We start from the raw sequence: 21,172 nt of genomic DNA on the forward strand, positions 1-21,172 counted from the left end.
TCCCTGGTGTACTGCAGGCTCTACACATTGCTGATGATGACACTGTTAAATGGCTGGGCATTCACTGCACACGATAAATAAATTAATTAACACCATCCAAAGTGGTCGACAAAGATTCAATATTTTCAACAATCAATAAATGTCTCTGATTAAATTGTTATGCCAGGTTCCACACCCTTGAGCTATTTTAACAAAGACTTTATCCACAAATGTTTCAGGTTTTTTTTGCTTGCAATCATAATTCTGCATGACAATCGGATGTTACTTGTCAATAGCTGTGTGAGGTTTTCTTCAGGAGGCTAGAACACACTGGGATGGCTGAATGGTCTTCATGGAGTGATAGTAACTTATAGCAGTGATGTTCAAAATACTTGAGAAGTCCATGTTGTACAGTTTGAACTACTACTAATGCCACTCTATATTGATGAATTGTTCATATCCACTGACTTAACGCTAGTAATGCAGTCTTAAATGTGAGACATGTTAAACTGATTCTACTAATACTGTCTCAAAAAGGTCAGTGGAACTAATTGGGAACCCACACATTAAGCAAGTGAAAGTAATGCCAAGACTGAATATACTTCTTCAACCTTTATATCTATGCAGCAAGAATACAGCCATGCATCACATTAATGAAAACAGATTTCTTTCCAGTATCAACTTTGTGTCAAAACCCACAAAGAAACTTGATGATTCTGAGTCACTGGCTTCATTCTGTACCTGAAGACTGAGAAGATAGCTTAAGTACAGGAGACATGACCTTATGTGAGATGATAGATCACCCCGCCTACCAATTCACGTGAGATGACACCCTGCTAACCTCCGACAAACATACAGTATTTGGCAAAGAGATACGTTTCAACTTCAGTGTATGTTTATTAAAAATTATCTGTATCATTCTTAGAAATGTAAAATTTCAAAGTTGCATTAATTATACTGCTGCAGTCATTATTTATATTTGTAGTTCAAGTTCATATAGTAATAACTAAAGTGTTATTTCGATATATTAAAAAAAATCAACTTTAAAGCTGCTCGAGAACTTATTCATGTACAAGGAAATTCACTCCAAAAAGATGCTGATGCATTTAGGATTTAATCTTATCTTTATTAATTTTATCTGGCTTATGTTCATGCTGCATTCGAAATAATTAAAAACTAATAACAAAATTGGAAATAATTACTGTTTAGAAGTATACTGTTGTACATAATTTTAAAGTTCTACTAAGTTTGTCGGATGGAATTTTGATCAATGATGTCTGTTAATGTAAACATATAAATGCATGCTTAACATATCGGATGATAATTATCTGAAGCCACTGTTTTTGTATTTCTTTATTATGTTTTTTTTTGCATCCCCACCCCTCCTTTAGCCCCATGAGATGGCAAAGACTCACTCAAGTTTCTGAAAGATCGAGATGATAAATCATTACTTTGGGGACAAGCCAACAGTAAAATGTAAATTTTCAAACTTTAAAATAATTCAGTCTGGAGTTCAGTGCTTCCTAAAGAAAAATATTAGACCGAAAGTAGCGGGGTCTCCACCCATATTCTAGAAACATTTAGTTTCTACATACTTTTATGCAAAAAAAACATGATATAATTGCCATCAATTGCTTCATATTCAGCTGATCATACACATGATCACAAAAAGATCTTTATCCATGGAAGTTTTCTCTGTGTTTTGGGAAAAGAATAAACCGAATTCCTCCATTCAGACGATCTGGATATCGACAGTCAGAATTACAAGGCTTCCACTGACTTCTGTTCACCCTCACTGATTGAGACAACAAATCATTGCAAAATTGCAAAAGTTGACACTCAAGTATGAAAAGTTCTTGTTAGACACAAATCTATTAATGAAATACGTTTCAAAAGCAGACGTTTTTGCTAATGGTTCAGAAAATATCTTAACTGAATCTGATAAATTTTGGTATACTTTGGAAATTTAGAAAATCTTCATGTCCACTGAAAGGACAGTGTTTAACTTTTTGCATTAGCACTCACTAATTCTGAACCAAAACTTGAGCATTCACCTTTGTCTCAAATTTGAGTCCCCATACAATTACAGCTGTAGTGACCTACCTATCTTTTTAAACAGGCTTTGTTGGATTATGTACCAATGATGCAGAGGAAATATAGCATATGAAGAATTTCCTGTTGGTTCATTCTCAGTAAATACTTTCAATTTTTTATCAAGTATAAAAAAATGACCTTTAATGGGGAGTTAAGGTGGCAGTTGGTCTGCAGTTGCCATATGGAACCAGTTACTGCATGGTCATCACCATCCTTTGTAGAAGTTTTGCATGGCACAGAGACTTACAAAGTTCTCTTTTCTGAGTACTAACTTGGTATTTTACTCATTGAAACCATATATGGCACACTGTGTCTCAGAATTTTGACAAAGTTCATGTCAAACTCAGAAATAAATTTGCTTGTTTGATACAATCGTTACCACTGTTTCAAGGCAGTTAAAAAGTATGTTTTACAAGGAAAAGATTTCACATATTGCATCATTCTAGATCTTTATTCTACCATTATGCAAATAAAAATAGGTAAAAAAATAAACACATGCACTATGAGAAATTTATTAAAATACCCATTTATTAATAAAGTTTAAAAACGAGTTAAAAATGTTGAACTGGTTTTAGAACTTTGGGCAATTCAAGCTTCTAAAATTGTACTTTCTTATAAAATGAGAACATACTGGGACATTAAAACTTCCATGTGTTCCATTGGGACCATATATTAAAACATAAGTGTTATTCTGAACTTCACTGCTCCTCTAAAATTACATCTCCATCAAACAAAAACTTTCAGACTTCCATGTCTTCTTTTGGGATTATACAATGAACTCTCCAGCGTGAGAAGTGTTTATTTAGACGTTCTCCTCCACTCTCCATAAATTCTTTTATTGTTGGCTTTCTTGATGTGTCATTATCCATCACAACAGCTTTTAACTCCTGTCGCAGGTCGTGCTCTCTTGAAGACATATCAGTGTTGTTTTCACAGTTCAAAATTCCAAGCAGCCCATTTTTAACTTGCCCAATATTGCCCTGTAAACTGTCATCAGTGAATAACAATTCGCGCAGAACTCTTCGTAATGGGTCAGTGTTTTTTTTCTTTTCCTGGTATTCTTTCTGAAAGATAAAAATAATTCTAGGTACAGATAAGTATTTCATAATATTCAAGCTATTACTGCTGTAATTCCAGCAGCTTCCATCCAACTATCTTCAATTTCAACCAGGATCTCAATGTGATATGAACTTTATTTAAAACACTGCCTGTGTGTTACCAGTTTATAGGAGAGGAATTTCATATGAAATTTACATTTCAGACAACCTCTTTCTGGTACCAAGATCGGACTGTATGATAAGAGGTTATAGAAACAATATAAATTATCTGTACCCATCAATTTCTATGGGTGAAAGGCAGCATTTGGAGAAATTGCCTTTGAAAAACAAATTTTGACAGTACAATACTAATAGGGTCCCTCACGTCACTATTTGCAAAAACATAAAATTGGCAACTGTCCGACTTGATGATGTTATTCAGTGAAGTCTATAAAGGATGCTAATATACAGCACGGTCAAAAGTTAAATGAATATACTTTAGTCCCAGCTGACAGTTATCCAACTATGTAGATGGTACATGAATATCAACACAGATCTGTAGTTTCGGACATGTAATTTCAAATCAAACAATTCCATTTTCAGAAGAAAGTTTTGGGCTAAACCAAATGAAAGATGTAAGAAAACTTGGCAGCTTGTATTAAATAAAATAAACGCTTCTCTAAAGCTTAGAATCTCATTTGTCTGAATACCAACAAGTTGAAGTCTGCCAGAATAGAATATTTAAACTGACAGCCCAGTACAGTTCTATACCAACTAAATATTAACATGCGGTCTGCCAGAATAACAATGGACTGATGAGTAACTAAAAAAAATGAAAAGGTTTGGTTTTCTTAAATTGAAAACCCAATACTGTTCTAAAGTAATTAATTAAATATTAACATCATTTCAATGTTTGGGCAACCTCTATCTTCATCTATTCTCTCTCAAGAAAGATTAAAATCTAAAAAAAATTGGAAGCAATTATTTGGACATCTATGGGAGATAACAAATGGTATAATAATATATTTCAAACAGTTATACAGCAAGTCACATGATTTACAAAAGGTTTCACATTTCAACATAATTTGTATCTAAATTTACAATATACCTGCTCAGTATCACTTCTAGTATTTGTTTTGGAATTTTTTATTCAGTCGCAATGTTGAGTTCAAATGTATAACCACTTTATATCAAAGAAACCAACTAGCAAGTCTTGCGGCTCTTTCAAGTTACAACCCATCAATGAATAATTGTGTACATAAGTTAGTTTGAAATACATAATTTAAATGGATGCCATTTTCTGGGTAGATGTTTGATCTTGCAATGTCTGGCAATTTATTAGTTTGTACCATAAGAAATTAGTAATCAAACTAATCAAAATAGTAATTAATTAGTAATTAAATGATAGGAATGAGGATGATAAGTTAGTTTCCAGCATAGTCGCCAACTTAGACTGAATGCAAATAGAAGACTATGAGAGACAGAAAGACAGAGACAGAAAGTCACTGAATATGATATAGGACCACTAGTTATTAATATATTGAAGAAGAATTCAGTCTTGTAGCATGCAACAATTTTCAACGATAAACCTGATGTTATATATGATATATATATAAAAGAATTTACATTCTTAATACATTTAACATTAAAGACACATACTTAACATTAAAATTCAATGGCTAAACATCTTAGTTCTTTCAAAGTGAAAGCTTGCATAACTTGCTGGAATAATGGTTTTTATTTTTAAAGAAAAATTAGTTGATGCTTGACATTTAATGCTGGTGTCATTAATGCCTTTGGATACAATTTATCCCAGAGCCTCACATAAATTCTTGCATCTGAATTACAAGTTTTACAAATTCAAAAATTGTTTTATAAGTTATAACTCACCTGAATGATTTCATATGCATTATTGAAGATGGCAATTAAGATGTTAAGAATGAAGACAGTAAAGATGGATATAAACAGCCACAGATAGATCTTTGCAAACCACCAAACAGCCTGACTGCCTAACTTGTCAGTCTCGATTGCAGCAAGAGTTATGGTAATTTCGTCCCCACTAATTGTTGCAAACAATGTGTCTGCTGCATTGGACATCGTCTGAAACTATATTTTTGGGAAACATCTTGATTATTAATTTAATTTTTTTAACATACAGCAATCTAAAACCAGATTGAGAAAAAAATCATGTCATACAAGCACTATCATTCTAACATCTGGACAGAACAATTTTGAAACTATTTCAAATCATGGATAGTGGAGTTAAGCGATCTAGTCATATATGTGCAATTTCAATGATTTAAAAATTATCATAAAAATGAATGAATTATGCAATAAAGGTTCATAGGTATTCTAGACTAAGTGTTGGGAACTCAGCTATCTGTAAAAGGAAAGATATTCAAATTACCCAATTCCATGACCAAAGAAACAAACTAATACAAAAATATATTCTTTGTACCTAATATTCCAAGTCATCAAATAAAACATGCAGAAGCTAATAGTTTTCATTCTTCATCGATTATTTGAACACGGTAAGTCAAACCACAATGTAGCAAGAAACATTCTTTAATATTCCTGTTCTTCATTCACGATGCAAAACCTGGTTTGCTTCTAAGGAACCATAGTCATAATTTTAATGTGTCACAAAATAGCTGGTTTTCCTTTCAGTTTAACTTTTACCTTAATCTCAACCGTATCTCAAATCTAAGACACCGAGATATGTAATATAATTAGTCAGAACTTTTTGTTAAAATCAATGTTAAACATTTAAAGTTAAAATGTTGAGATTAAAATTGTGTTGTTACCTTGTTGTGGTAAGGACCAAAGACAACATATCCACATAACGTGAAACCAATGAAAAGAAGGCCAACACAAAATAAGTATGCCAGAACATCGGGGAAGGCATGGTACATCGTCCTGAAAAGCAACTGCCAAAAAGATGACGATTACTAGCAAAATCAACCATGTCAAAATTCAAGAAATAAATTCTGTTTTAAAAATGCTAAACATAAAAGACTGCCATTGTATGATCTCTTGTTTTTATGAGTATAATATTTAAATGCAAACAGAAGTTTAATGATGCACATGTGCTTTAAATGTCAATATTATAAATAAAATTTATGAATCCATTTTAAGAAAAATTTCAATCAAAATATGCAGAACAGTATGACAACAAGAGAAACTGAATGACTGAAATGCCGACAATAGTACATATTCCTTGAATTTAATAGTACAGTAAAACCTGTCTTGAAAGACCACTGTTGTGTGAGACCACCTGTCTGAGAGACCATATTCTCAATGATATATTGATTATCTAGTGCTATGACCTGTTATGAGAGACCACCTATCTTGAGATACCATAATTTTTGGCAGAAGGGGTGGTCTTTCAAGATAGGTTTTACTGTAAATAAATATCAAAATGTCTATAAAAAATTATGAGAAAATAGATAGGTATATTTATTATGTACTACATAATGTGAAAATGAAATTTATCATTGGGAACAAATTTATATTGCCACAATGGACAATGCTACTTTTATTGCAATCCAAAGTGATAACACTTTCAGAACTACTATCTTTTGCCAATGAGGTGCATTAAAAATGATGAAAACAGACTACAAAGACAAAGGCTCCAAACAGGAGCTGTTTTAAAACTAATAGTGCAAATTGTCAGTGTTTGAACTAATATGACCTGTTTTTATTCTACATTCACCATTACTGTACTTGTTACATTCAATGTCATTCAGATTTTTAGGGAAATAATCTTGATTAAATATAGTAAAAGAATTGTTGAAAGTAAAATTTTATCTTTAATTACAATCATAATCATTTTTGAAAATGAGAGAAAAATCATGAATAAATGGGTGTAAATTTGAAACCAAAATTAACTGACAATTAATTCATGGTTGAATGCAGAAATAAACAAAATAAAGCCAAAACCTTATGGATAATCTCATATTCATTAAAACATTTAGTTGACAGATATCATGTTATAAAGGCTACAAAATATTACTGATCTGTATTTTTATTATTTCTACAGTAACTACAACAATTTTCTTTCGATCAATCTGTGCAAGAAATGTGTTAATGAAAAAAATCATATGAAAAAAGTCCTTAAGTTTGATAAAAACATGATTTGCAGTATTATATGTACTAACTAAATTTGTAAAATGTAGCTGTCTTAAAATGAATGTAAAATCTATAAACTTCTTTTAATCACTGTAGTAATGAAGTCATTAATGCATTATCATAGAATGGAGAACAAAATCCATGTCAATCAATGCCGTTTTCTTTAAAGCATATCATAGAACAAAAAATTCCACATCTCTTCAAGTAGATATAAGAAAATATTTCACATGCAAAATGAAGTCTTTTTCTTTTCACAACCCTAAAGATGTAGCTATCCTCCATATATATATGTATCTATATATGTATACATTTATACATGCAAACCAAAATATATGTATAACATAATTTCCAAATATATATATATATATATATATATATATATATATATATATATATATATATATATATATATATATATATATAAAAATAATGGCAGCATCATATACACTCACATGGAACTTCTTGTTGAAGTGAATATAGCGAGCAAGTGATATCCAGCAGAGAAGACAACCAAGTCCCAGCCAAATAGCATTTTCATCCAATTTGTAAAGCCTCCATTTTACCTAAATATACATTTGCATGGCATATATATATATATATATATATATATATATATATATATATATATATATATATATATATATATATATATATATATATATATATCAAGATTATGAAGAAAATCTAAGAAATTTCTTCTACAAAAGACACACTATTGACATAGGTAACAAAAAATCTTACTTCAAGAAAAACAAGTTGCAAGGAATATTTTGTATCAGAAAAATATTTGCATGAGAATAAAAGATGTGGATATCTTTTATATTTCATTTCTTTTCACCATGCGTCATTAGTGAAGTGATAAAACTATTTGTTCAGTATCTCTTCCATATCACAAGTCGGGATTATCAGTTGATGTGCATGCATTTGCAAGATGATGCCAGTCTATCCATAACTTGTACGTAATTGTCATCAGAACACCTCGTGTTTTTTTTCCACAGGGTTAAAGTTCTATAGTGACTAATGTGGTAGTTTTCATACTGTACCATGCTAGATTGAATAGGGTTAAAGTTCTACAGTCATACACGTAGTAGTTTTCATACTGTACCATGCTAGATTTAATAAGGTTAAAGTTCTATAGTCATACATGTAGTAGTTTTCATACTGTACCATGCTAGATTGAATAGGGTTAAAGTTCTAGAGTCACACATGTAGTAGTTTTCATACTGTACCATGCTAGATTGAATAGGGTTAAAGTTCTATAGTCACACATGTGGTAGTTTTCATACTGTACCATGCCAGATTGAATAGGTTTAAAATTCTATAGTGACACATGTGGTAGTTTTCATACTGTACCATGCTAGATTGAATAGGGTTAAAGTTCTACAGTCACACACGTAGTAGTTTTCATACTGTACCATGCTAGATTTAATAAGGTTAAAGTTCTATAGTCATACATGTAGTAGTTTTCATACTGTACCATGCTAGACTGAATAGGGTTAAAGTTCTATAGTGACTAATGTGGTAGTTTTCATACTGTACCATGCTAGATTGAATAGGGTTAAAGTTCTACAGTCATACACGTAGTAGTTTTCATACTGTACCATGCTAGATTTAATAAGGTTAAAGTTCTATAGTCATACATGTAGTAGTTTTCATACTGTACCATGCTAGATTGAATAGGGTTAAAGTTCTATAGTCACACATGTAGTAGTTTTCATACTGTATCATGCCAGATTGAATAGGGTTAAAGTTCTATAGTCACACATGTGGTAGTTTTCATACTGTATCATGCCAGATTGAATAGGGTTAAAGTTCTATAGTCACACACGTAGTAGTTTTCATACTGTACCATGCTAGATTGAATAGGGTTAAAGTTCTATAGTCACGCATGTAGTAGTTTTCATACTGTACCATGCTAGACTGAATAGGGTTAAAGTTCTATAGTGACTAATGTGGTAGTTTTCATACTGTACCATGCTAGATTGAATAGGGTTAAAGTTCTACAGTCATACACGTAGTAGTTTTCATACTGTACCATGCTAGATTTAATAAGGTTAAAGTTCTATAGTCATACATGTAGTAGTTTTCATACTGTACCATGCTAGATTGAATAGGGTTAAAGTTCTAGAGTCACACATGTAGTAGTTTTCATACTGTACCATGCTAGATTGAATAGGGTTAAAGTTCTATAGTCACACATGTGGTAGTTTTCATACTGTACCATGCTAGATTGAATAGGGTTAAAGTTCTATAGTCACACATGTGGTAGTTTTCATACTGTACCATGCTAGATTGAATAGGGTTAAAGTTCTATAGTCACACATGTAGTAGTTTTCATAGTGTACCATCTTATTCATACACATATCAAATCAGCACCTCAATTCACCACAAAAGTACCACTTGATACAGTAAGTATCACAAAATGTACTAGTGTAAAAGCAAGTTTCTTTAATTAATTACTAAGCTTCAGACAAGAAATTACATGTGTGTGCATGTGTGTCTGATAAACAAGCAGATACATGGTAAGATTACAGTCTGTGCTGATGTTGCCTTTTCATCTGACAACGCATGTATGTCAGTGTTGGGATTAGGTTTGGCAGCAATCATTAGTGGTACAATGGACAGATACCAGGTAAGCAGCTCTTGAAATTATGTCACTGGCCAGTAGCTTATGATTGGATAAAAAAAGTAAATGCTTTAAAGTTTTTTATTTTCATGCAATAATAAATAGTTTATTTTAACATCCCCATCCCTGTAATGTTTGCATATGCAGTGAATATGTATAAAACCTCTGAGTGGAATATTACAAATTAGAATAGATGGTCAAATACATTATTTCTGTATGTTTAACATGATGAGTATGTGGTACATGGTCTCATTACAATTATGAGTGCATGGCAAGTGAAATGTTCAACACCTGGGTTTCAATATACCTGGACAGAGTTCATTTGGACTGCACCATGGAAATGGTAACCTACATTTGGTTTTCTCTACTTTTCATCCCCATAGCATTTCAGTGAAACTGCCAAAGATTAAATGATATTAAGAAAATGTGATTCTTATCTTATGCAATTTCATTATGTGTTTTTGTTTTTTCATTGTGAATGGACCACACAGGCAGTGCATTTGGCTTAAATATGATGTATCATCAGGTTCTATGCTAATTAATGTGGAGGGACATGTTACAGTATTGCCAAATAGTATTTCTGTCTAAATTATCACACTGACAAAATATTACTAGCTGTAGTGCTTATACATTCCTTCAAATGCATCTGCACCATCCCCACCCTAACTTGTGTTATCCTGTTGTTATCTTGTAATATGTACTTGATTAAAACATGCACAACCACATCTTTTGGTATCATGTGGTTATCTTCTGGTATCATGTATCTTTTGGAATCATGTGGTTATCTTTTGGTATCATGTAGTTTTCTTGTGGTATGTTGTGCTTGATTAAAACATGCACAGCCACATCATGTGGTTATCTTGTGGTATTATGTGGTATCTTTTGGTATCATGTGGTATCTTGTAGTTTTCTCATAGTATGTCGTGCTTGATTAAAACACACAGCCACATTATGTCTTATCTTGTGCCGACGATAAAACGTACCAGATGTAAGTTTTCTTGTGGTATGTTGTGCTTGATTAAAACATGCACAGCCACATCATGTGGTTATCTTGTGGTATTATGTGGTATCTTTTGGTATCATGTGGTATCTTGTAGTTTTCTCATAGTATGTCGTGCTTGATTAAAACACACAGCCACATTATGTCTTATCTTGTGCCGACGATAAAACGTACCAGATGTAAGTTTTCTTGTGGTATGTTGTGCTTGATTAAAACATGCACAGCCACATCATGTGGTTATCTTGTGGTATTATGTGGTATCTTTTGGTATCATGTGGTATCTTGTAGTTTTCTCATAGTATGTCGTGCTTGATTAAAACACACAGCCACATTATGTCTTATCTTGTGCCGACGATAAAACGTACCAGATGTAAGTTTTCTTGTGGTATGTTGTGCTTGATTAAAACATGCACAGCCACATCATGTGGTTATCTTGTGGTATTATGTGGTATCTTTTGGTATCATGTGGTATCTTGTAGTTTTCTCATAGTATGTCGTGCTTGATTAAAACACACAGCCACATTATGTCTTATCTTGTGCCGACGATAAAACGTACCAGATGTAAGTTTTCTTGTGGTATGTTGTGCTTGATTAAAACATGCACAGCCACATCATGTGGTTATCTTGTGGTATTATGTGGTATCTTTTGGTATCATGTGGTATCTTGTAGTTTTCTCATAGTATGTCGTGCTTGATTAAAACACACAGCCACATTATGTCTTATCTTGTGCCGACGATAAAACGTACCAGATGTAAGTTTTCTTGTGGTATGTTGTGCTTGATTAAAACATGCACAGCCACATCATGTGGTTATCTTGTGGTATTATGTGGTATCTTTTGGTATCATGTGGTATCTTGTAGCTTTCTCATAGTATGTCGTGCTTGATTAAAACACACAGCCACATTATGTCTTATCTTGTGCCGACGATAAAACGTACCATATGTAAGATGGTTCAACTGAACCTAACTACAATTTAAATGTGCACGAAATATACTTAATTTTATTACAGAAAGGTGTCTGTACTTTACTTACGTCCATCGTGTAGGCACCTATGGTACCAATGAAGGTGCAAAGATCTCCAATCATGACTACTAGGTTCCACCCCTTTATATGACGGGCATATTCTTTGACAGGAATGCCATTTCTTTGTCCAGGAAAGTGCTTCTCAGAGTTCTGCTTCATATATTTGTTTGTTTGCTGTCAAAATAGTCATTGATTATTATCAAATTATACTAACATGACTTGAAATCAAATCAAAAGATGGAAAATGGCTACAACAAAATTACTTCCTTAAATATTTAGGTAAAATGTGTACTTGAGCAATGACGACATTGAATTAGTATCTGGGTTTTTTTCAAGGCTGACTTCCAATTCTCTGAAGTTGAGGAATTTTTTTCAGTACTATGAAAGGACTGACATTAGCAGAAATAATCTGACTGAATTTTGTTACAATAATAGAATTCAATTACTAATATTTACTGTACTGAAGCTGACAAGCATGCATGCCATGAACTCAGGCAAAGCTTGATAAATTATATAAACTTAAATTCTGTATATTTATAGTATATTGGATTGAGGATTGAAATGACAAATATTTTTCAATGGAATAAAATGTAAAACTTTAAAACTAACAATACACATTTTTCAAATGGTCAAATACAATTAAAACACTGTACATGACAAACATGCAAAGCTTGAACTTGCAAAAGAAAATTAATATATCATAACAGAGAATTTCTCACTAACATCTTGTCAATGAATAAAGCGTCAAATGAATGAATCATGACTTTTTATATTTATCATACTGATTATGCATACCTGATATAGAGATTTATAGATGACCAATACAAATGGCCAGTAGGAGGCTTCAGTCTTGTGCACTCAACAGGACTGGTTAAAGCCCATTTTGAAAAGAATGTTTGATAACATTCACCATGCAGTTTGGTTGTAACAGTCAGCATTCAGTCATAGCCTTAAAAAATATTATATACACCACTCCCTCGATAACTCGCGAACCCACTTATAAAACAGGGTCAGACATGGATCCCATTTTTTTAAACCAGAAAATACCACTAAAAACCTGTGATCCCTATTCTTAAACTTAAAAAAAAAATCGCAATCAAAATTGGTAACTGAAACATTGGAATATTGCTCGTTTTATGGTCAAAAACGGTAGATATGACTTTGAAACTTTAATTAAAATTTTGAAATTATCAACTTTTAATAAGAAGTCATATAATCCATTAAATTTTGTTTCCAAATTATATTTTTAGTACACCGTAATTAAAGACATTCAAGGAAATTTCGATCAATGAAAATGTTACTTATGTCTAGTGTAGGCAGTACATTAATATTTAAATGCCAATTAAATAATTTTTATTTAGTGAAATTTGTGTTTTAGTTCTATCTTTTAGTTTCACTTAAGCATAATCATTACAAATGCAATGTGTATTTAAAGGTAAAATGGGTCAATCTACCATAACAGCTATGTCGGCAACCAATTCTCTGAGAACCTAATTAAGTGCCGACTGTGTTTTGATAACTGACTTGTGGAAGTATTTGCTGTATTGCTGCAATGAATTAACAGCTGGCCTCCTTGGTATTAGGCCCTATCACGTAAATTACATCTTTTGAATCAAATAAAGGAGGTAAAATATAAAAAAATTCAAAGGCACGCAAATCCTACATACTCAAAATCTAGTTACCCCGGTCGCATGTCGGGTGAACTCACTTCATTTGATCAATTGAACACTATTATAAATTTTATTATGTAACATAAACTACCTTAAATTAACTGACTCTTTCATAACTGTGATCAAAGATAGCAAGGCAACCAAGCGAAATGAATTCTTCGTAAAAAAAAAGAGCTTGGTTTCAGATACAGACCATGGTGGGCAAGCGATTTTCTGAGAATTTCCGAACTGGCACTTAGAGATATCCTCAAGGATGATAAGAAGTTTCACTATTACTTTCAATGAAATCACAACATCAATATTGTACTAATTGAACAATACAAAAATTGAGTTTCAACATAGGCAATTGTGTCACAAAATAAATGTTGGTATTTTTTTTTAAAAAAGTTATCTTGTTTGGTGGTATATCAACAGATAGTCTAGTTTCCGGCTACTTTGACACCCGACTTGCTAGTATAATATTTAATACCACTCTGAGAACCAGACTAATCAACAAAACAAAAAGCAGTGAAGTAATACATGTTTTCGCATACATGTGATGGTTGTTGAAACCAGCTGGAGCGATCTTTTACATGTGGGAAATTTTGAAAATTTTATTTATACAGAATAAATAACAACTTCATCAGAAAAAGTGAGTTATTAACAATTATTATCAATGTGATTGTAAAACGAGGATTCAGTCATTAAACATCATAGTTCCCTACCCCCCATGATTTTCTCGATTTATAAGTGGATTATTTTTATTTTTGGAAGTCTCTCAATAACTCGAGCCCTCACTTATAGTGTGGTCTATGTTGGTGGACCCCATCGTGCACGAGTTATTGAGGGAGAGGTGTATATATATATATATATATATATATATATATATATATATATATCCTCCCAACCTGCCCTAAGCCTGATAATGACAATTTTTCTTCGCCTAAAATATATTCCATTTCAAAATTAAAATGTCTCAGAAAAAAATGTCTCACACAATAGAGGTAGATTCCTGCTGCAAAATCGAATATCATAAAGACCATTGATATTGAAGAGAAAATCATCACGATGACAGCATAGTTGGATTCTATTATGGTCTTTACGTCTGAAAGAGATATAGTATAAACAACTACAATAATTTTTATATTAAAGTTCACTTAAATTAACACACTAAAAATATCCTGTTCAGCGCATAACAGTCATTTCCTATGAACATATCAATGCATATGTAAATTTACATTCCACCGTTATTAACAATATGATACCAAAATGCAAAAATGACAGAATTAAAGAAAGCCTGTGAATATTATTCTCCAAACATTTATGCTGGTTGTGCATTTAGACAGTGCGTAGTGTGTGTGTGCATGTGTGTGTGTGTGTATGTATTTATATATATATATATATATATATATATATATATATATATATATATATATATATATATATATATATATATATATAAAATGAAATATTGCCAACCCTGCATTGCACTTTCCAAAGCGAATATTCAGCATTTTTAAACCTGATATACTGCTAATGCATTAAACCAGTAACATCTTTCATCTCTGTCAAAGTAAACACAGACAATTACTAAACTAGGAATGATGAAGAAGTTGTACTAAACTAGTAATGATGAAGAAGTTGTAAATGTATCAAATTGTGTTTTCATTCACAACTTCTCAGTCACTCTGACAGCAATCTAATCTTAAAAATGGTTGAGGTGATGTAAATATGTTTGGGTTTCTTTTCTCGCAAATAAATTTCCAGCTAACAAATTGTACGACTTTTCTTTCTATTGCAGCACCAACATCATCTGAGGTATCAACTTTTCTAACATAAATAGTAAAGGACATTATCACTGGAAATTCCCCATGAGAATTTTATAACTGATGTAATGAAACTTGCATCTTACACATCAGAACATACTTTTAATGCATGAAAACATACATAAAATACATTAGAATGTATAATGCATAATATAGTTAATGTGTTACAAATAATTTTAACATGTTAACTGCACTTCAAATTCAAAGTAAGTAAAATTAACATGTTAGAAATAATGCCTTAAAAATTAACAAGGAGCTACATGCCCATCTAGCGACTAAAAGTCTGCTGTTCAAACTCCGAGCAGATCAGGTCAGATCAGCCATAGTCCATGCACATGGTAATTTATTTTAATTGCCTCAGCTGGATATAATCTTTTAATGGCAAAAACAAACAAACTAACATGTATAAGATGGATATTCAATACAATCGGAGTTTTTTGTGTGACATGCTTATTGATGCTACGACCTTGTTTGCAAATTAGTGAAATGCATCCATCTAAAATGAACCACAGCATGGGCATTCTATTTTCTCTTAGGATAAGTGAAATTATTATATATAGGACGAGGTAAACAATTATTCATTCCTGTTTCAAGTTCAGCCATGAAATCATTTACTGTCATGAGAGGAATCATTTATTTTAATCATTTATTGGAATTATAAAGTGCTCACCGATGTTTTGAACTGAAATACTACTTTGGGATTATTGTGAATGTATTCAAAGTCATTCTGGACTACATCATTGTGATACATCAAGATTTTTGTTAAATAAGCAAATTCTGGTATATCAGCACATTAAAGACTATTGGAATTCATTCAGATCATTCTAAATTTTTGGACTTGTGACATTTAGGATTATTTGGAATTTAATCCACAATACTGCAAGTTCCTCTTAATGTTCATTTTGTAACTTAGAGAAACAATATTTTTTTAAAATTAATTTTACTAAACTTGTTGATTTTGCATTTTTCTGTTACACTGTTTAAGACCCAGAGTTATAAGAATGCAATGGTTGCAATTTCTAACTGGTAAATTTCCAATTTCCTTTGATAAAATATTAACTCAGTTATGTCAATTAACCTTTAATAGCCCAATGGAGCCAACAGAGTAATTGTTATGCTCCAGGGTACATGAAAATGATGTTGGGACTTGACTCCCCAATCCTAAAACCTCTTTACCAACCACAAGTCTCCCAATGTGCTAAGAGACCAACCATAAAATGGGGGCTGGGTGGGATCTGTAATTTCTGGCTCCTAATAAACTTCAATAAAATTTCTTGCTGTAATTTAAAGAAAATCCCATTTACCACGGTGACCTTGGAAAATTAAATGGCTGGTCCATTAATGTAATCAAGGGCATTTTATGGGTTCGCAGCAAACACAAAAATGTTCTCATGTAAGTCAGCACATTTTGATTACCGATGCAAAAAAAGGTCAAAAAGATTAAAAGTCTTACCTGGTAAATCCACTCCAATTTCTTTGCAACTTACTTCACCAGTATCTGTTTGTAAATCAACCAAAGCCTGACCATTATCATCTTTGTTGGTAAAAGATATCTGAAAATGTAAAATATGTTTATCTTGAAGTAATCCATGTTAACCACATAGCAGAATCCCATTGAAATCAATCGGACCAAACAATGATTAAGTAATGAAATTAATATCAACTTCAAACTGGATGGGTTCAAATGATTCACATGGCAAGCAGCTAGTGTGCATTTCAATAGATACCTAACAAATAAAACCAAACCTTCTTCATAAAGAAATAAGCAATGTTTCCTGCCTCAGTAAGTTTTCCATCATTGATTATGGTCTATACGTGTGACAGTATTCTATTACTATTATTAAAATGAATAAAAACATATATAAACAACTGCCAGAATCATCATGAACAAGAACTACAGACTATGAAAAAAACTGACTCACGATTCCTTGTATGCTGAGACATCGACCGCTCCCAGTTGAAATGTCAAGTCTCAATGAATAGAGATGAAATGTCAAGTTGATCTTCAGAAAACTGCAATAAAAGGAATATAAATTTTACCAAAATGCAGTTTAAAATTTGAGGAATTTGAGAGTATCTGTCTAAGCATATCGTTTTGTTTTCGAGATTGCTAAAAAATTAAGCATATTCATCACACAGTTTATAAAGTACGCATAGACCTTATTTACCACTAGTACTGTTGCACAAACTTTAGTTCCAAACCCTATGCAACTCAATGGCTTGTTGCTATCTCTCAACTTGATGCAATTCTTGGAAATTCTTTTTCCATTTCATATGACAATGGTAGTCCTACAGTGTAAGACATAGCACATATTATTTTTGTTTTTGAGCTACGTTCTTGATGCCCACAACATAAATGTCAGCGGCGAGGTCTTACATGTAGGACTAATGACAAGGGCAATCATACCTCCTTCCACAAGACATACTCAAATTAGCATGTGATATCTATTATAATAAACATAATTTTGTCCTTTCCATCTTTTATTCACAAGAATCTGAATACACCTTTTTATTCTTCTGTGTTGATTATTAACACTTTCTAGAGGCTTATTTTCCATTTCCTCTTAAACATGCATCACTTTCGTGATGCCATTTTTAAACATTTCTATACTTAACAGTTTGATCATGCAGATGCTTCACATGAACAAATTGATGCTTGATGGATTGATTGATTGATTTTATTTTTAATGGCGCATCAGCACTGTTAGGCTATTTAGCACCAAACAAAATGTTATTTGTATAATCTTTAAAAAAATTATAAAAGGTCCTATATTGACCAGCGATATAAAAGAACAAATGGTTGAAATTAAAAATGGTAAGAGGATAATGGTGCAAAATGAAGCTTCCCGATCAACGGGAGATGTAAATGTTCTATGTTAATGAAAAAAGATGTAAAGGTATTAAAATGGGACGGTATATATATATTACATAAAACTTCACAAGGTGATAGCATAAAAGTTAGAGCTTAGAGTAAATATTTACGGCTTTCAGGAACTCTATAATACGAGTGATGTTTATAGTATCAAAAAGTTCTTTCATGTCATGCACAATGTAATAACGATCGCGCGTAGGTTGCAGGTCAAAACACTCTATCATAAAGTGCTTGACAGTGAATGGTTCATTGCAAGAAACGCACTCTGGTGGGTCTTCACCTTTTAGTATGTGGGAGTGGGTGATATAAGTATGACCAATTTGGATTCTTGCAATGACTATCTCCTCCCTATGAATGGTTCTGTAGGGAGGAGTCCATTCTCCTAGAGTTGGCTTGATTGCATGAAGTTTGTTATTTACAGCATCATTCCATGATGCCTGCCACTTCTGATGAAAGAACTTTCTGATACTAGGTTTAAAATCAGTATATGGTATTTTAAAATCAGATGGTTCAAGAGTAAGGGCCATTTTAGCAGCGCGATCAGCTTTTTCGTTACCTTTAATACCAATATGGCTAGGTAAACAACAGTATATTATATCGTGGGAGACACTAATCTCGGTATTTTTGACGAGTATGTTTTTCAATAATGGATTCTCCAGTTTTCTATTGTGTAGTGACTGAAGTACTGATAGTGAGTCAGAGAAGATAATACTGTTTAAAATATGTTTGCTTGCTATATGTTGCAGAGCAAGGTCTATTGCTCTGATTTTGGCTGAAAAAATTGATGTTCCATTTGGTAAGCGAACTTGCGTTGTGTGATTTCCACAAACGAAGGCTGCAGCAGCCTTTTCCTCATCCTTTGATCCGTCGGTATAAATTCTTGTGTAGTTTTTAAATTCGGTGAGGAGTTCTTGATAACAGTTGTGGAAGACGGAAGGGTTTGTCTCAGATTTTTTTCCATCGTGTAGCGTAAAAAGTACTTTTGGTTGTTTAAGTAGCCAGGGTGGTGTTTCAGAGGACGTTTTCTGAATTTTAGAAAGATCAATTTTTGTACTGTCAAGGCTGGATGATATTCTAATGCCAAAGGAAGGTATGGCCTTTGGTTTATTTTCGTATAAGGTTTTGTATTTGGGTTGAAAGACAGCCGAAAAAGCAGGATTCAGAGGATTTGATTTTAATTTGAGAGCATACTGTGCGGAAAGCATTTCTCTATGCTGCGATAGCAGTGGTTCATTCGCTTCAGCTAGTAGGCTTTCACAAGGGGATGTTTTAAATGCTCCCAGAGCCAGTCTTACTCCATGATGATGAATTGGGTCAAGCATTTTCAAATATGATTTTCTGGCTGAACCATACACAACGCAACCATAGTCCAGTTTAGACCGTATAAACATTCTATATAAACTGAGTATGACTTTTCTATCAGCACCCGTCAGTGTGCGCTACTACTTTAAGTAAATCAAGTGCTTTTAAGCATTTAGCTTTCAAGTTCTTTAGGTGTGGAATAAAAGTCAGTTTTCTGTCAAAGATAATACCTAAAAATTTTGTTTCCTCAACAACTGGAATAGGTGTTCCGTCCAGCGTGAGGTGAGGTTCTTCGTGGTGTCGTCGTAACTGACAGAAATGCATGCATATCGTTTTTGATTTTGAGAATCTGAAGCCGTTCGTACTAGCCCAATTTGAATCTCGTTTATATTTTGCTGTAGTTGTCTTTCAATTGTATGCATGTGCTTTGATCGATAACATATAAGAAAATCATCAACATATAGTGAGCAATTCACACCAGGAGTCAAACACTTGGTGATGTTATTAATTGTGATATTGAAAAGTGTCACAGATAAAATACTGCCCTGGGGCACACCCATCTCTTGCTCGTGCAAATCTGAGAGAGTAAAGCCCATTCATACCTTGAATTCTCTGTCTGAGAGGAAGTTGGATATGAAAGAGGGCAGACGGCCTTTTAGACCTAGATCGTGCAGGTCTTTTAGTATCCCGTACTTCCATGTTGTGTCATAGGCCTTTTCTAAATCAAAGAAAACCGTTGGTGCTCCGTCCATAACAAAAGCCAATTTGGAAAGGAGATATTAAATTGTTAGTTTCCAGGTACCATACAAGCTGAGAATTGAGCATTCATTCCATTGTTTTGCACATGCAGCTTGTGAGTGCAATAGGTCGATAGTTGGTAGGATCTTCGCTATCTTTACCGGGTTTGGGAACTGGTATTACTGTTGCTTCTTTCCATATCTTAGGTAGATTACCAGTAATCCATAAATCATTGAAGAGTTTCAAAAGAGATGTTAAAGATGATTCTGGAAGATGTTTTAAAAACTGGTAATGTATTTTGTCAGGCCCAGCAGAAGTATCATGGGCCTTGTCTAAAGCCTCCATAAGTTCTGATGGTGAAAACAGTTGGTTGTAACTTTCCGAGTTGTTGGATGTGAATTTTAAACGTGACTTTTCTTTTTGAGTTTTCAATTTTTGGAAGGCTTCGGAATAATTAGATGATGAGGAATTTTTAGAGAATGTATCAGCAAGAACATTTGCTATGTCATGTTTTGAGCTAAAATTGTTATTGTTCAGTTTCAGATGTCGGAAAGAATTGTGTTTTCTCTTTCCGTTTATTTTGCGGATCGTGTCCCAAACTTTCTTAATTGAGGAACGAGAGTTTAAATAGGAAACATATTTCTTCCATGATGCTCGTTTACTTTCTTTGATTGTGCAGCGAACTTTGGCCCAGAGAATACAATATTTACTTAAATTCTCAGGCGTCGGATGATTGTGAAATTTTTTCAATGCTTCTCGGCGTTGTCGTATGGCTTCCTTACATTCCTTAGTGAGCCAAGCTTTTAGGGTTCTTTTACAGTTTGTTGAGGACTTGGGGATAGATTCTTCTGCAATGTCAGTTAAAATACATGTAAAATGCTGAATGGGGTTGTTAAC

The 21,172-nt window shown here is 32.9% G+C and overlaps 1 protein-coding gene across 2 annotated transcripts in view; it reads right to left on the reverse strand.

The window, feature by feature from the left end:
• Positions 1-2,505: 2,505 nt before the first annotated feature.
• LOC149783124 (mucolipin-3-like) overlaps positions 2,506-21,172 on the reverse strand; it is a 53,432-nt gene continuing 34,765 nt past the window's right edge. For both annotated transcript variants that reach the window (XM_089931348.1, XM_089931347.1), the window contains exons 9-16: positions 17,286-17,376; positions 16,817-16,916; positions 14,533-14,642; positions 11,898-12,062; positions 7,691-7,801; positions 5,915-6,037; positions 5,001-5,216; positions 2,506-3,137 (exon numbers count right to left, since the gene is read on the reverse strand). In XM_089931348.1, the coding sequence (XP_089787474.1) occupies positions 2,814-3,137; positions 5,001-5,216; positions 5,915-6,037; positions 7,691-7,801; positions 11,898-12,062; positions 14,533-14,642; positions 16,817-16,916; positions 17,286-17,376 (1,240 nt within the window). In that variant the 3' untranslated portion in view covers positions 2,506-2,813. The remainder of the gene's footprint in view (positions 3,138-5,000; positions 5,217-5,914; positions 6,038-7,690; positions 7,802-11,897; positions 12,063-14,532; positions 14,643-16,816; positions 16,917-17,285; positions 17,377-21,172) is intronic.

This window comes from Sinohyriopsis cumingii, chromosome 14 (assembly GCF_028554795.1).
Source record: "Sinohyriopsis cumingii isolate HCF-2022 chromosome 14, ASM2855479v2, whole genome shotgun sequence".
Classification (NCBI taxonomy): Eukaryota; Metazoa; Mollusca; class Bivalvia; order Unionida; family Unionidae; genus Sinohyriopsis; species Sinohyriopsis cumingii.